Below are 17,110 nucleotides of genomic sequence, written 5' to 3'. Positions count from 1 at the left end.
AGGGAAGGGAAGGGAAGGGAAGGGAAGGGAAGGGAAGGGAAGGGAAGAAGGGAAGGGAAAGGTCCAGAAGACAGGTCCATAAAAAGATAGTTCTGTAAAGGGCTTCCATGAAATCATGAGAGTTTAAATTCTATCCGTAGAACCTATGTAAACCCAGGGCCTGGTAGCACTTGATATTAATTCTAGATCTCTGGGGCTTGATGGCCAGCTAGCCTAGCCAAACCAATAAGAAACCAATAAGAGATGCTGTCTCCAGAAAAAGAGAAAGAAAGAAAGAAAGAAAGAAAGAAAGAAAGAAAGAAAGAAAGAAAGAAAGAAAGAAAGAAAGAAAGAGGAGAAGGAAGGAAGGAAGGAAGGAAGGAAGGAAGGAAGGAAGGAAGGAAGGAAGGAAGGGAGGAGAAGAATCAAGATAGGTAGCACTTTCTACACACACAGGCTTCCCTCTTGTCTTAATATCCAAGACTCTAGACTTCAAGCCCAGCCTCTCAACTAATCACCTCGTCTCAGGCACTGCCCTGCCTCAAAATACAACCTGCCCAAACTCATGCTATAGCCTGAAAACTCAGGCCTCCGATGGAAAGACGTCTCTTTGCTGTACTAAGTAGGAATCCGTTTTAATGCTTTGCTCAGTACAGCCATGTGTAAACTGCTTTATCAGCCCAGAGTACCAATGGCAAGAGAAAGGCATCCTCTGGAGAAAACTTCACAGTTTCATAGTTCATGCTAGGATGCAATTCCTGTCCCAGAGCTGCCAGAAGAGGCTCTTCTAACAACCTTGCATCCCACGGGGTAGAGGGTGAGCAGGGATGGAGGGATGGCAGGGGCGTCACCTTACCATATGAGTCAGCTGCACTGATATAAGGCAGTAAGTTCTGCTGGGCAGGGTGAGGCTCCTGTCCTCATGTCAGGATTGATTCAACAGCCCAGCCAGCGTGGTTGGAGGATGAAGTCTTCCTGGTTCACACATAGCCCCTCCCCTTGTCTCCCACCCCTACACACATAGACATGCACCAGAGAGACAATGAACTATGCTCAGGGCCCATGAATAGACCCCTTGTTGTAGAGAATCAGTGCAAGGGCTGGGCTGGGCCTGGCAGCCCCAGCCCCTGCTATCTGCTAACTGGAAGCTTGGAAACAGAAAATAGGGAGGTGGGGCAGGCTACTGTTGCTAAGCAACCAGGTCTCTTGTGCCAAAACATGTGTCTCCTGTATATACTAGCACAGTTCCCCCTTCTTGCTGACAGGGCTGCACTAAAGAGTGATAGATATTAGCATGTGTGGAAATGTCTCTGAGTTCTATGGAAACTGGCCTTCCCAGCAGTCTCAGGCTGTCACCATGTTAGAGCTGACAATGACCATGAGGTATCCATGGTGCACCTTTCTCCTGATTGCTAGGAAGTGAGGCCTCCTCACCCAGTTCACCTCTGGGATCCAGTAGCCGTTGGTTCGATCTTGTTTCATTGTTCAAGATAATGCAGCCGATCCCGGGCTGGATCTGGACACACCTGGAGCCATGTCTCTTTAAAGGAGAAGCCAAGGGGCACCAGGGAAGCAGGCACTAGAGTGGGGTGCTCTCCTCCAGTCTGCCATTCATGGGTCCCTCTGATGCATCAATTCGATAGCACAGGCTTTAGAGTCAAATCTCTCCAGAATACAGTTCTCCCACTCAGCCTCCCTGTGAAAGGAGAGTCGTAATACTCACCTCACAGTGTTGAGGTTCAAACCAAATGAGATGCTGAATATAGAACTTTCTCTAGTATCACTCGCTTAGATTACTGATATTATGGTGGCCAGAGAACTGACGGGAAGAGATGGTTCTTATGGTAGATGACCCAAGGTTAGGGACATCTAACCCTAGAGCACCTTCCCCAGTCAACTAAAAGAAGGCCAAAAAGGAACGCTCAGGGAACAAATGAAGCTGGAGTTCAGAGAAAAGATAGCATAGGACACCTTACAAGAACTGCTGAAGCTGGTTGGCAGACTGGGAAAAGAAGAAATCACTGATGTTCCTGAGCATTTGCCAATGCATTGATCGACGCAATCATGAAGACAACATTCTCCCCAGGGTGACCTGAGCCTGTGTTCCATTTCCTTGAGCCAGCCAAGGCAGGAGAACCTAGCTGTATTTATTACTCTTGCTTTTAACTTTACAGCAAGCTAAAGGCTATTTTGAGTGGCTCAAAACTTAGAATGAATATTCGAGAAAGAAGCTAGTTAACTCTATTTTTTTAAGGTTTATGCCCACATACGTGTCTGTATAAGTAAATGCTATATGTATGCAGGTGCTACACAGGCCAGAAGAGGGTGTCCGATCCTTTGGAGCTGGAGTTACAGGTGGTTGTGAGCCCCACAGTGTGGGTGCTGGGAACTGAGCTGAGGGCCTCTGCAAGCATAAGGAAGCACTCTGAACTGCCAGCCCTACCTGTATTCTTGCCTGTGGTTTCTTCTTAGGCTTTGCTAATGTGGGCACATAAAGGCGCCACTAATCGTATTGACTATCATCAGCTTCTCCTCTAGCTGCCTATGGTCCCAGCTGCTCTTCTGGTTCTCTTTTTTTCTGGCTTTTTTTTTTTTTTTTGAGAAATGTAGTTTTAAATGACTTGTCGCTATTTACATAAAACCAGGCCAGTCCTGAGCACATAGCACTCCACTTCTGCCTCCTGCCTCTGCCTCTGCCTCTGCCTCTGCCTCTGCCTCCTCTGCCTCTGCCTCTGCCTCTGCCTCTGCCTCTGCCTCTGCCNTCTGCCTCTGCCTCTGCCTCTGCCTCTGCCTCTGCCTCTGCCTCTGCCTCTGCCTCTGCCTCTGCCTCTGCCTCTGCCTCTGCCTCTGCCTCTGCCTTCGCCTTCTCAGGGTTGGGATCAAAGGTGTGCATCACCACATCTGACTTGGCTCATTTTTAGCTGAGTAGAGACAAGCAATTTGAGCATCATCTCCTAAAATATTGTCACTGAAAATTCTGAGTTGCTTGTTTAAGACTCCGCCTCCTCTCTCATCTCCCTAACCTCTTGCCTACCCCACCATTATTATTGTCGAGCTTCACCCACACCAACCATAATCTTATCTCTCACTTCTTTTCCTCATCTACTTACTGAACCCATAAGCAATGATGAAGACACACAGATCCTACATGACTGACTTAGAGACACAGAGGAGAGAACTGGTGGCCAGAGATGAGACTCCCTAGCTAGGCACTGAGGACTCCTAGAGCAGCACTCTTTAGCCTATGAAGTCACACCTACTGTGTGTCCTGAATGAGCCTGGGTATGGCGGTTAAGTTACAAGCTTACTTATCCGACCCATAGGCTTGGCTAGGAACCGATAAAAATAACTTATTTGTGAAAAGTGAAATTACAATGACATAGAAGCATAGGAGAGTGAGGGAAAGGTGGACTCGTCTGCCCAGAAAGCCCAGAGAGGATGAGACATTTGAGAGAGGGAGGAAAAAAGATGTGGCAACTACAGAAAAGGGTATTTCAAATAGTCCCAGGTGATGTCTGTGAAACTGAAAGAGAAAATTCTCTTCTTCGAAAATGCAATGAGACAACCAGAAGGAAAAATAGAATCAAGTTTTCAAAGTCCTGGAGATCACCCCGAGACTTGTAGCAATCAGGAAGGTATTATTCGAAAGATGCAATGCTCAGTGAGTGTTAGGCATTTTAACTGGCTGGAATCCTGAAATCCCATCCCCCTCGCCCCAGCTCTGCAGGATGAAGACCAATATCCCACAGGTGTAATGTACAGCCACAAGAAGGGAGAACACAGACCTGTAGCCCTGAACAACTTTCTCAGAGAGCTATCACTTTTTTGACCTGCCTAGTGGGTCCCTGGCAGAGAGCATTTTCCACACTGTCTTCATCTGATCTAACTTGGAGCTTGACCTGTTTCAATCTTTTCTTTTTTTTTAACTTAAAGTCATGGGGGAGGGGCAGTTGTTAGAGCTTATGGATGTCTGAGGTAGTGGACAACAGTTGATCACAAAATAAACTATATTAAAACCCTCTAAGAAGAATCTGGGTATGAGATGCTTATAGGAGATTGAAGAGCTCTAATGTATTCTGGGACTCCAGAAAGCCACATAACATACTGAGTCCTGCGCATGCGTCCAGAGAAGGATGGCACAAGGGAGCTTCTGAGCTCTCACTCTGGTGACTCTCTAGGCTCTGCACAAGCAGGGATGGCTAAGTAGAGCTGTACCTTCCTGCGACTCTTCCAGGCCTCTCTGGATAAGAATGCAGCCTTATGGGCCGGGCGTGGTGGCGCATGCCTTTAATCCCAGCACTTGGGAGGCAGAGGCAGGCGGATTTCTGAGTTCGAGGCCAGCCTGGGCTACAGAGTGAGTTCCAGGACAGCCATGACTACACAGAGAAACCCTGTCTCGAAAAACCAAAAAAAAAAAAAAAAAAAAGAATGCAGCCTTATAAAGCTGGATCTGAAAAGTCACTTGCCAAACAAGCAACAGCAAGAACGTTCTCTAAAGACCGGGAAGACTTCCAAGTTCCTGCACTGTATCAGGTAAAATCCAGTTTTTGAGGCTGGTATGGCAGTGTGAATGAAAATGGCCCCCCTATGCTCATAGGGAATGGCACTATCTGAAAGAACTAAGACATGTGGCCTTGTTGGAGTAGGTGTGGCCTTGTTGGAGGAAGTGTGTCATTGGCAGTGGGCTCCAAGGTTTCAAAAGCCCAAGCCAAGCTCAGTGTCACTCTCTCTTCCTGTGGCCTGCCAATTCAGATACAGAGCTCACCACTGCTTCTTCAGCACAGGTCTGTCTGTGAACCGCCATGCTTCTCTCAGTGATGATAATGGATTAAACCTCTGAACTTATAAGCCAGCCCCAATTCAATGTTTTTTCTTTATAAGACTTGCATGGTCATGGTGTCTCTTCACAGCAATAAAACTCTAAGACTACTGCAGAGATGGCGAAACAGTTGAGTACTGACTGCTCTTCCAGTGGTCCTGAGTTCAAATTCCAGCAACCACATGGTGGCTCACAACCATCTGTAATGGGATCCAATGTCCTCTTCTGGTGCATCTGAAGACAGCTATAGTGTACTTATATATAATAGATAAATAAATAAATAAGAATATGGAGAGATAAAAAGAAGTGGGAGTGGAGTCGGTGTATGGTGTATGTTGTATATGTCATGGCCGTTTTACCAGGGAAGTTCTACAGAGAGAACAAGCTAAACCGAGGTGAAGACAGAGCAAACCAGAGAATGAGAAGGAGCCAGAAGATTAGAACAGATTGCCAAAGGTAGCATGAGACCAGGCAGAGCAACTCAATCAGAATCTGGGAGAAGCTGGATTGAATCAGTCAGCTTGGAAGATTAGATGTGTGGAGACTAGAAGTTTTCAGGCCTAGGCGGAGGGATAGTTAGAAGGAAGGAGAAAATACACCAGGCTCAGCCCAATTTGTGTGTTTATATAGCTTGGGTAAGGCTCTCATCTCTTCACTTCATGTAAGGAAATAAAAGCAGCACTTATAAAATAGGCCCAGGAGGTTTTAGAAAGATGAAGTTGAGAGGATAAAATAGGAGGGTAGGTGAATTGGATGAGAGGAAATGTGGGATGCATTCAATTAAAACACATTAGGTACAATACATGAAATTCTCAATTAAACAAAGGAGTGGCTGGATGTGGTGGTGTATGCCTTTAATCCCAGCACTCAGTAGGCAGAGACAGGTAGATCTTTGCAAATTCAAGGTCAGCCTGATCTACACAGTGAGCTCCTAGGACAACCAAGCCTTCATAGACAAAAAAACAAAAGTTTGTTTAATCAAACTGTGGCCTAGCTCACTCTGACTGCAAGTGACCATGACATCCAACCATCCTTACCTCACCATTATCTGTCTTAGTGAGTTAGTTCAGGTTCCTGTCTTCTCCTTTTTGAACCTGGTAACTTAGTTCTCATCCTGTTCTGCCTTCTTCTTCTTCTGCCTCTGTATGGCTTCATCTTCCAGAAGGTTGTGGATAGATGGCTTGTGTGCTTAGAAGGAAGAACTCATGTCATTTTTACATATCCCTATAATAGCCAGCATCCTCCTCAAGCCAGGTTCAAGTTCTGTTCATGCCTATTGCCATCAGGCACTCTGTAATATCGTTCTTGATATTAATAAACACCTTGGATTTGTGTATTGAGAGAAAATGGGAATGCTGAAACTGGGCATCAGTTCTAGCCAGGTCTGGCCTCAAACTTGTGATCTTCCTGCATCTGCCGCCTAAGTGTTAGGATGTACTATTATGTCTAGAAAACCTTGGATTCGGGATGGAAAGATGGCTCAGTGGTTAAGAGCACTGACTGCTCTTCCAGAGAGCCTGAGTTCAATTCCCAGCAGCCACATGGTGGCTCACAACCATCTGTAATGGGATCCGATGCCCTCTTCTGGTGTGTTTGAATAAATGTTCAAAATCAGTTGAAAAAAAAAAAAAAACCTTGGATTTTAATAATGATATTTCAAAGCAATTGCTATACATAGTTTAATTAGTAACCTCAGTAAGAAATCATTGAAGACTCTAAAAATCATGTTTAAAACAAAGTACAGAGCTGGAGAGATGGTTCAATGGTTAAGAGTCCTGAATGTTCTTCCAGAGGACCTGGGTTTGGTTCTCAGCACCCACATGGCATCTCACAACTGCTCCAGGGGATTTGATGCCCTCTTCTAGCCTTTATGGGCACTGTACTCATGTGGTAAACACACACATACATGCAGGCAAAATATTCACATAAATTTAAAGAATCTCTTAATCCATCCAAAGATAGGTTAGAGCATGGCAGGAATACATATATTTCAACCCAGCTGTGGAGACAGTACACACACACACACACAGGAACAACTTGAGACATGGCATAGGAAAGATGGGGTTGGGGGCAGCAGCCCTGAGTCCAGCAATGCCATGCTGAGACATGGTGTGAGGTGACTACATTGACTACCCTGACCCTGAGTAAAGGTTCCTGTAATTGACTCTAAAGGGCGGCATCACTAACCAGGTCCTGAAGGAACAGCTCAGAAGCCAGGCTCTGACAGGATAGGCTCTGGGAAAGTTAGTATGTTTGGAATGCTACATCCATTGTGTTATAAGGGACATCTGGGCTACCAACAGGACAATGGGTGCACACAGAAAAGTAGAATAAAGCAGGTCTACTTCTAAACTTTCCAGAGCAAACTATATCTGCTGAACCCTGTCATTAATCTAGCCTTGGCTCCTCCTCCACCCCACCCCCGGTCACCAAGAAAAAATAAGGCTATCTGGTTTGGTCTTTTCTCGCAGTTATGATCAGCACAGGGTGCCTTCCTCTAAGGGTGAGAGCTGGAATCAACTGAGGAGACTGTTGTTAAAACACTGTCTCTAATATCCATCTAAAGCCTTTGAAGCAGACCTGGACAGAGGCCCTGTCTGTGTTTTTAGCCTGATGATTCTGGGCATGTGTTATCTCAATTAACTTCTTAGTCATTTTAGCCCCATGAAGCAGCAGCAGGAATGGAGGAAGAAAAAGTTGTGTTATTAACAAGCTATTATCAAATCCTGTAAATGTCCATCTGTAGTTCAAGACATGAGAAATCTGTCTCTCTCTGACTCTGTATCTGTCTCTGTGTCTCTGTCTGTCAGTCTCTGTCTCTCTATATATATCTCTCCATATACATATATACACAAACACACACACACACACGAGGTAGTTCTCTCCTTCCACTGTCTTACATGGTTTAAAGGTATCAAATCCAGGTCGCAAAGCTTGCTTGGCAAGGGCCTTTACCCAGTGAGCCACCTTATCAACAGGTCTGATGGCTCAGAGGTGGCTCTCAGACATTAGGGAGGCTGAGACAGGAGGATCACAACTTCAAGGCCAGCCTGGGCTACCGAGTGAGTTCAGTGCCAGCCTAAGCAACATAGAGAGACCCTATCCCAAAATAAAAAGTGAAAAAGAGGACTACAGCTTAGTGGTTGGGTGCTTACCTAGGATGCATTAGACCTTGGATTTGGTCCCCAGCCCCAGAAGAATCAAATAAATAAACCAGACAGGTATATGTCTTCATCAGCTGTTGCATGACCCAATGGTACCTCGGAGGAGACTGGAGTAAGCCATGGTGTCTGCAGCATCCTACAGAGGCTTATGCTTTAAGGCAGGCTGGGCTGCAGTAGGAAACAACTAACCCTCCTTCTTGGCGTATACAATACAGCTTTGTTTCTTATTAATGTTTCAATTCCACAGGGGGTCAAACTAGCGCATTCTTTCCACATATCCTCAATTGAGACTTCAAGCTGGGCGAGGGAGCTGGCTTGGTAAGTAAAGTGCTTGCTGTACACCATCCAAACCTGAGTTTGGATCCCTGGGGCCTGCTGGTCAGTCAGCCTAGTGAAGCAGGGAATTTCAGTCTCAACGAGAAACCTTGTCTCAAAAAATAAAGTGAAGAGTGATAGCAGAAAACATCTGATGTCAACCCCCAGTCTCCACATGTGCACATGCGTATAGCAGCATGCATATGTGCACAATGCACAAACTCGTGCATGGGCGCACGCGCACGCGCGCACACACACACACACACACACACAAAAGCCAAAAGAGTAGTCTCCATCTGGAAGGTCACTAGTCACAATGATGAGAGAGTAAGTTCTAGAGGAGCTTGGGTTGTTAGTACTTACTTGGACCACCCACTGTTCATTGCTCCAGAATTACATGGCTCCCCCACCCATGAGGAAACCATAAAAATGTAATACTGCAGTCTACTAAGAAGCATTAGTAACTACCATGGTAAATATTCAATAAATGTTTATTTAAAATACAGAGTGGTAGAAAGTCCCTTGCAAGAGAGAGTCATTAAGTTCACATTTATACTCCAATGACAATTTCTTCCCCCTGGGATGAGAACATAGTAAATAAAAACAAGAGCAAAGACTGACTTCTCTGTCACCCAGTTGGCACATCAGTTAGGGATTCTCACTGGCTCTTGTCCCTCTCCAAGAGCTCTGGGTCTGGAGGGAGGCAGCCTAGTGGCTTGAGTTTCCTGGCGTTATGTTCCCATTGGAGTCAGTGGTATGGCTGTGCATTGGGGCAATGACAGGACATCAGGCCTACTGAGACCATCTCTGATCTCTTACAGAGTAGATTCCACATCAAATGGACCTTGTCTCCCTCATCACCCTTCTCTGCCTAGCATTCAGAGCCAGTCTGGTTTACCCTGGCTATTTCCTACACTGGGAGAATGCTTAACTCTAGGTTGAAGCAATAACAAGCCTAGAGTATAAAAGTGAAGGTGACACTACCCAGTGTACGAGCATTTGAATCCCTGAAGGATGACAGTGCCTTAAATGATGTGCTCTACCTGAAACCACCAAACACACAACCCTCTGAATGAAAGATCAGAAGCCTATGTTTCCACACTGGTGATGCTGACATGGCCTCAACCAAGTCCTAGCCCTGCTCCCACTGATGACTAACCAGTCCTCCAGGCCTACTTCAACACATGAACCTCCACTCATGGCTCTTACAATGAGTGTTCCTTTTCCTCCTTCGGTCACTACTGTCAAAAGCATCAAGGGCCCTTCTCAACTCCTCCAGATGGTATCTGGTATCGGAAAGATAGCATGAAGTCCTTCCCTTCCACCCAAATAGAAATACCAAATTCTAATTCATATAGAATTCTTGGGCTTATAAAGAATGAAAATGCTAGAATGGCCATCCAGAGACTGCCCCACCTGGGGATCCATCCCATATACAATCACCAAACCGAGACACTTTTATGGATGCCAACAAGTGCTTGCTGACAGAAGCCTGTTATAGCTGTCTCCTGGGAAGCTCCACCAGTGCCTGACAAATGCAGAGGTGGATGCTCACAGCCTACCATTGGACTGAGCACAGGGTTCCCAATGAAGGAGCTAGAGAAAAGACCCAAGGAGCTGAAGAGGTTTGTAGCCCCTTAGGAGGAACAACAATATGGACCAACCAGTACCGCAGAGCTCCCAGGGACTAAACCACCAACCAAAGAGTACACATGGTGGGACTCATGGCTCCAGCTGCATATGTAGCAGAGGATGGCCTAGTCGGTCATCAATGGGAGGAGAGGCCCTTGGTCCTGTGAAGGCTCAATGCCCCAGTATAGGGGAATGCCAGGGCCAGGAAGCAGGAGTAGGCGGTTGGTGAGCAGGGGGAGGGGGAGGAGGATAGGGGGGTTTTAGAGGGGAAATGAGGAAAGGGGATAACATTTGAAATGTAAATAAAGAAAACATCTTAGTAAAAAAAAGAATAAAAAATGCTAAGTCCAAGCTTTCTCCTTTCAGAGGGATAAATAGCATACAAGCCCAGGCCTCCTGTCCAGAATTGTTCCCCGTGCCAACCCATGCACATACTGCATGAGTCATATATTCACCCACAACAGGCTCAGAAGGAAGAAACGCCACCTGTAAACACTGGTCAACACCCAGGGACTCTCACAGTGTTCACCACCTCCCCTTCCGTGACTGAGGATTCAAGGCTGGCTGTCACCTTGTGTTCCTGACTGCTCTGTGGATTTCAGACATATTTAGACAGCTCCCTCAATCATATCAGCTCCTCATGGAATCAATATGTCTCCACCTCACTATGCTCGTTCTCTCTGACAGAGAGAGGAAGGTTGGTTTTCCAGGTGATGTTGGTGAGACAGCGTGGCCCTGAGGGATGCGGGCTTGAAGATGTGCTTTTTCTTTCTTCATGATGAAGCTTGAGATGGGTTAATCTCTGTAAGTAACACATCCCTCATTCTTATCCAGCCTTGGCTGCCACCGGGACCACTGCATCCATAGTGTCCTCCAGTCTCCTCATACAATCACCCCACCCCTTCTAAGCTCAGTATGGGAATCCCACTGTGGTTCATACAACCCACCAGACCCTCTCCCACCACCACACAACCTGATGCAGCCCAAACACACATCTCTTTCCATCCAGATGTCTTGGAGAGAAGTTTTCTCGACAAAGAAAGGAATGATTCCCGGGTCTCATAAAAGAAAAGCTTTAATTAGTAAAAACTGGGGAAATGCTAGTTAATTTATTCCACATCATTGTTATGTGCGAACAGGTGGTGGAGACCCCCTGAGTGACTGCTGCCACCTTCCCTGCTTAGACTAGAAAGAAATGGATAAAAAATGTACTTAGGAAGAAAACCCAGGTGGTTCCATGCGGTAATCAGCTGCTCTTTTGTCAGCGTGCTGCATTCTGAACATTGTATTCTGCTTTGTTTATCCTACAAGAAAGAAGTGCTCAATTGAGTTGGGAGGGCAAGTAGTCTCCTCAGAAAGGCTCTGAGAGGCTTGGGTGTGACTCCCACTCAGCCTGTTCTTCCTCAAGGGCTTCCTCTCCTTCCAAAAGTCCCTTTGGGTGGGGGGAACAAACTTTGGGCCACCTCAGTTAGGCAGTATTTCAAGTCTGCCCCCTTGCCCAGCCCCACAGCTATCCTAGTCACCCATCAGCATTACCATAACAACCACCTACTATCTTCTGCTTCTAGTTTTCATCATCAGCCTGGACCATCTTTCCTGTAAAGAAAATCTGTCAGGCCAAAGAGATGGCTCAGTGGGTAAAGACGCCTGCCACCAAACCTGATGACCTGAGTTCAATCTCCTACAAAGGACGTATGTGGTGGAAGAGGTCAGACTCTAGCATGAGTCAATTCTGGCCCATAAAAATGCACACATGCACACCACACACACATACAAAACACACATATGCACACACGTGCACGTACACAGACCTGTGCACAAAATAATGTCATTTAAAAATTAAAAAGCAAATCTACCAATGTGAAATAATAAATAAGTGAAGATGGATTCTTCTTTCACACCTTGCTGCCAAAGCAGCATTGCCAAGAGCAAGCTTAAATGTGTTAACCTTCCATGGAGCCTCACGGCTGCCATAGCCTGGTGTATGCTCACCTACTCTTCATTCACTAAGCAGGTGTTTTTTGGTGTTTCACCAAGCACTGTTCCAGACATATTATATGAACAGTCAAGGCAAAGTCTGCCCTAGAAGACTCATTATCTAGCTTGGGTAACTGGCCATTCACATACATTCTCCAGTGTTCAAAGCGAAGGTGCCCTTGCCTGCCACAAAGGTTCATCCTTTGCTCCTTTTAACCTTGTCCCATAAACCAGCCATTCATTTGTCCTTGAACATCTCCAGAATAAACCACAGGCTCTTGTTCCTACTGTTTCCTATTCCCGGATGCCTTCCTCCCTTTGACTATTTGAATCTATCATATTTATTGATAAAACACAATGTGCACACTAGGCATAAGTGTAAATACTGAATATACAGTGGTGAACAAAAACCAGACACAAAATCTCCCGCAGTAAAAGCTGTACCCACAATGTGAAAGTCCTAACTGAAAGAGTGCTAAAAAGAGAGATGCAAGATGCTAACGAAAGCCTGGGCCACTGACATGACCAAGTCTGAGGATACAGGGAAGACTTCCTCAAGGAAGCCAAGAAGAGAGGGTCTGGGATGGTAGAGAATGCTCCAGGCAAAGGCCACAGTCAAATTCTTGTGGCTAGAGAGAGTGGAACCTTCGAAGAACCGAAAGAAGATAGGGTTAGAGAGAGAGGAGATGGTACACACAGAGGCTGGAGGAGCACATAGGATGGACCAAGCAAAGCTACAGAGCCATACCAAACATCTGTCTTGGTTTCCTGAGTGTGATGGTTTGTATATCCTTGGACCAGGGAATGGCACCATTTGAAGGTGTGGCCTTGTTGGAATAGGTGTGACCTGATTGGAATGGGTGTGTCACTATGGGTGTGGGTATAAGATCCTCACCCTAGTTGCCTGGAAGTCAGTCTTCCACTAGCAGCCTTTGGATGAAGACATAGAACTCTCAGCTCCTCCAGCGCCATGCCTGCCTGGATACTGCCATGCTCCCACCTTGATGATAATGGACTGAACCTCTGAACCTGTAAGCCAGCCCCAATTAAATGTTGTGTTTTTTTATAAGACTTGCCTTGGTCATAGTGTCTGTTCACAGCAGTAAAACCCTAACTAATACACTGAGCAAGGGCAAGCATTTCTAATAAGCTACGTGATGAGCCTGCCTCCATCCCTTAAGACCAAATTAAATGTTTCTCAATGTCTCAGGACTGTGGTACACTGGTGAAGCACATGCCACCTCGGTACTCGGGGAAATTAATGTGTATCTGGTTCTGAGCCAACAGGAGAATTTTCAAGAGCCTATTCGTTCCATCATGGTAACCTCAACACATAATCTTAGCCAAGTACGCAGTGAAGGTATGTCATGTCAATCAATCAGCATACACAGTCAAGATAATGTTATGTTCCTTCCCACTTGAATAAACTCAATCTAGAGGCTGGGGAGATGGCTTAATGGTTAAGCGGTTGCTCTTCCAGAGGACCTAGATTCAATTCCCAGGACTCTCATGGCAGCTCAAACTTGCCTGTAACTCCTGTTCCAAAAGCCTGACACCCTCACATAGACACAAGTGCAGGCAAAACACTGCTGCACATAAAATAAAAATAAATAAAATTTTAAAGATTAAAAATAAAACTCAATCTAGGAGCTCCCTTACAAACATGCTTATCTCCTAGGTGGTCCTGTCAAGTTGGAAATCAGTATTAATCATCATATCACCTTTGGCCTCCTAAACCATCTCCCTGCCGCCCTTCTCTCTTCTACACCACCATCCTCCAGGCAGCCACCAGTGTTTCGTCCTACACCAAGTTCAGACAGACCTGACTGCTCTGCTTCTCATCTGAACTTTCTCTGTCTTCCTTTTGTTAGCAGCATGCACTATAAATGCTTCAGGCTAACCATCCAATGAACTTCATGATCCAATCCCAGACCAATCGTTTTGGGTTTGTGTCTCACTATATTCTGTCTTCCCCGTACCCTATATCCTAATCACCAGACCCCAGAATAGTCAGGTAGATGGTGCACCCCCACGCCTGACCTGCATTTAGTCTGTGCTCTCCCTCTGCACAGTCCTTGCCTCACATTTGTTTTAAACTGGTGCTTCAAGATGCGGTTCAACACTCAACACATCTCACACTGCACTTGTAATACCCCAAATCCAGAATGGGTGGCTTCTGTTTGTATATAGATATTCATCCATGGCAGTAATGACACATCATAATCTTCAACTGAGGGGAAAATTGGCCCCTTCCAATCTCCTGTGCCAGCCACCCCACAGCAACAACAAGAGAAGGAATGTCAAAAGAACAGCTCTCTTCTCCCTACGCAGGACCAGAAGCAGCCAGAGCACAAGGCTGTCCTTATTGAAACCCAGACAAAAAAAAAAAAAAAAAAAAAAAAAAAAAGACCCAAGCTGTATTCTAGGAAATAGTTTCAAAGCCTACAAAGATCTACTCATTGTCCCTGGACTATTTCTCAAGCTCTGAGATAAAATATGAAGTTTATAATTTGCATACTACAAATTAAAATGTCTTCCTCATACCTGCTCATTTTGTAAAGCAGTTTGTTTAAAAGCCATTTGTAGAAGGAGGAAAGGGAAGGAAGAAATGCTATAATTGTATTCAAAATTTTAAATCTCAAAAGTTAAAAAAAAAAAAAAGGATAGGATAGGAAAGGGGGGAAAATACATTTGCTTTGAAAATCATTCAGGTCTCCATGTGAAGACATGCAAAATAAACTCAGCTGAAGATGGACTGAGAGAGCAGTTCCTGAGGGAGGTGGTGGCACCAGTATCAGACACATGGAACATTTTCCATCTATTTTAATTAAGACCCAAAGAGGTAACAAAAAAATATTAATCATGTGGTTAGTTAAAAGCAACTTCCGTAACATCTGCTCTGGGTCAGTAAATGCAGTCTAAAACTTTCCATGACTGCTCAGGGACTGACATGAGTGTGAAGCTCCTGTGACTTAGAAAAAAAATCAGTCACTGCTCATAGGCCACCTTCTCTGATACCCCACATCTTTGCTTTACTCCCCAAGACTGGTTTCCATCAATCACGCCAATATAACACAGGGTGTGTGTGTGTGTGTGTGTGTGTGTGTGTGTGTGTGTGTGTGTGATGCAACACAGGTAAAATCCTAGTCTCCTCTGTGTTCTATTAGCCCTTGTCTCTTAAACTTGTGCTATTGTCCCTTAAACTTTTGTCAGTGTTCCAAACTATCCCAAAGGATGGAGACAGAGCTCCATCTGTTGACCTGAGTTCAATCCCTAGGATCCACATTTTAAAAAATAAAAGTATATCAAAAAGCTGGGTGAGATGGGAAATGCTTGGCACCCGAGAACCAGAGATGCAGACAAGTGAATCCCTGGCCAGCCAGACGAACCTACTTGTCAAGTCCCAGGACAATGAGAGGCCCTGTCTCAAAAGGAGACCTGAGGACCACCACCTGAGTTGCCATCTAGTAACTACAATCATGCTAACATACAAGTATTCACACCACACACACACACACACACACACACAACCAATAAGCCGTCCTGAGAAGGAAGCAGAGTCAGACTTTCTCCGTTTGCTGAGCACACTGAGAGTACAGAGACTAAATGATTTGCCCAAGTTCACACAGAGCAGTCAAGGACACGTGTAAATGTGAAGCCCGGTGTTCTGAGTGCAAATCCAGAGAGCTCTCTCTTCTCCAGGGCTAACTTCCGCAGCAGGAGAAAGATCCACAGCAGATGTAAATGTAGACAGTCCATGTTCCCGTGAGTAAAAGCTGGATCTAGGACAAGTGGCCGACCGCTTACCAGTCATGCTCACCTGAACCAGTTGAGAGGAAAAACCCAACCAACAGAATATGGAGGCTTTGGAGTGAGGGAGTTTTAGAGACCTTCTACAATGTAAGAGAGCTAAACTGATATGTGGAAAGGAGACAGAAACTGCAGAGCTTCCCTTGTAATCTAGGCCCTTTACTTTCAAAATACACAATGCTCAGGACAGAGACTCCCAAACGCTCCTTCAGGCTCACTCAGTCCGTGAGTTAGTTACATGAGTTAGTTACGGAGCAGCTGTCCCAGCAACTCAGCAAATTAAATTAGCATCCGCTGAATGCTCTATTGACCCAGAGCTCACTCCAGCGAGCAGGCCTGCTTTCGAAGGTGATGGTAGCCACAGCTGCTCACTAACAGATTGAATACAATGGACAGACAATAAGGGACAGTGGGAAAAGTGAGGCACGTGAGCGGTGCTGTCCAAAGCACAGCTGTGTGAACTGCAGATCTGTGAGGCATTGTGAGCAGAATTGTGCCCCCACCACTTACTGTGGCATACTCACCAAGTCCCTTGCCTACATTTGTCCTGGCGTACCAGAAGTCCTCACTCCCTCAAAATGGGACCTTATTTGGAGATGAGGTCTTTGCAGAAGTAATCAAAGTTTTCTAAGTATAGGACATTTGGACTGCTTGGGTGACTGTGGCACATGTTTGTTTGTTTGTTTGTTTGTTTGTTTGTTTGTGGGAGGGGTTGATTTTGGTTTTGGTTTTGGTTTTTCGAGACAGGGTTTTTCTGTATAGCCCTGGCTGTCCTGGAACTCACTTTGTAGACCAGGCTGGCCTTGAACTCAGAAATCCACCTGCCTCTGCCTCCTGAATGCTGGGATTAAAGGCATGTGCCACCACACCTGGCTATGGCACATGTTTTTAACCCAATACTTGGAAGACAGAGACAGGCATCTTCGTGCAAGTTCCAGGCCAGCAAAGTCTACACAGTGAGAGAGAAGACTATGTGAAGAAGATAAAGGAACAAGGCCATCGATGAGCCTTCGGTAAGAGCCAAACTTATGAACATCTTAACTTTGAACTTGCAACTTCGGGAACTATGGGCATTGTAACTAGTCAAATAAAGGCGAGCACCTGTGACTGGGCAGTGGAAGCTGGAGGTCTTAGAGAGTGGAGGAAGGGAAGATGGAGGAAGAGGTGGAAGGAAGATGGAGCAGAAACACATGGCCTGGAGAAGCTGCAGGTAGCAAGAGATCTCACAGCTGGGGAATAGATTAGTATAGTGATAGAGCTACCCAATCCTAGGCATACAGCTTATAAAGATAATAACTGGGTTCTGTGGTTTTTACACAGGCTTATTGGGGTTGGAGACTTACTGCATCAGGGGTGAGGGTAGTGGGGTGATGTGTGTGTGTGTGTGTGTGTGTGTGTGTGTGTGTGTGTGTGT

The 17,110-nt window shown here is 45.6% G+C and overlaps 1 protein-coding gene across 3 annotated transcripts in view; it reads right to left on the bottom strand.

Annotated features, from left to right (window-relative positions):
* Tmprss5 (transmembrane serine protease 5) overlaps nucleotides 1-17,110 on the bottom strand; it is a 36,997-nt gene that overhangs the window by 14,593 nt on the left and 5,294 nt on the right. The window contains exon 2 of one of the 3 annotated variants that reach the window (XM_021172636.1): nucleotides 836-1,675. In XM_021172636.1, coding sequence (XP_021028295.1) covers nucleotides 836-838 — 3 coding nt within the window. In that variant the 5' untranslated portion in view covers nucleotides 839-1,675. Of the gene's footprint in view, nucleotides 1-835; nucleotides 1,676-17,110 lie in introns of those variants that run through there. The other 2 variants (XM_021172638.1, XM_021172637.1) reach the window with 2 other exon arrangements.

The sequence above is a fragment of the Mus caroli genome, chromosome 9 (genome assembly GCF_900094665.2).
Source record: "Mus caroli chromosome 9, CAROLI_EIJ_v1.1, whole genome shotgun sequence".
Lineage (NCBI taxonomy): Eukaryota > Metazoa > Chordata > Mammalia > Rodentia > Muridae > Mus > Mus caroli.
The sequence above is the reverse complement of the archived record's forward strand: the minus strand, read 5'-3'. Positions and strand labels throughout refer to the sequence as shown.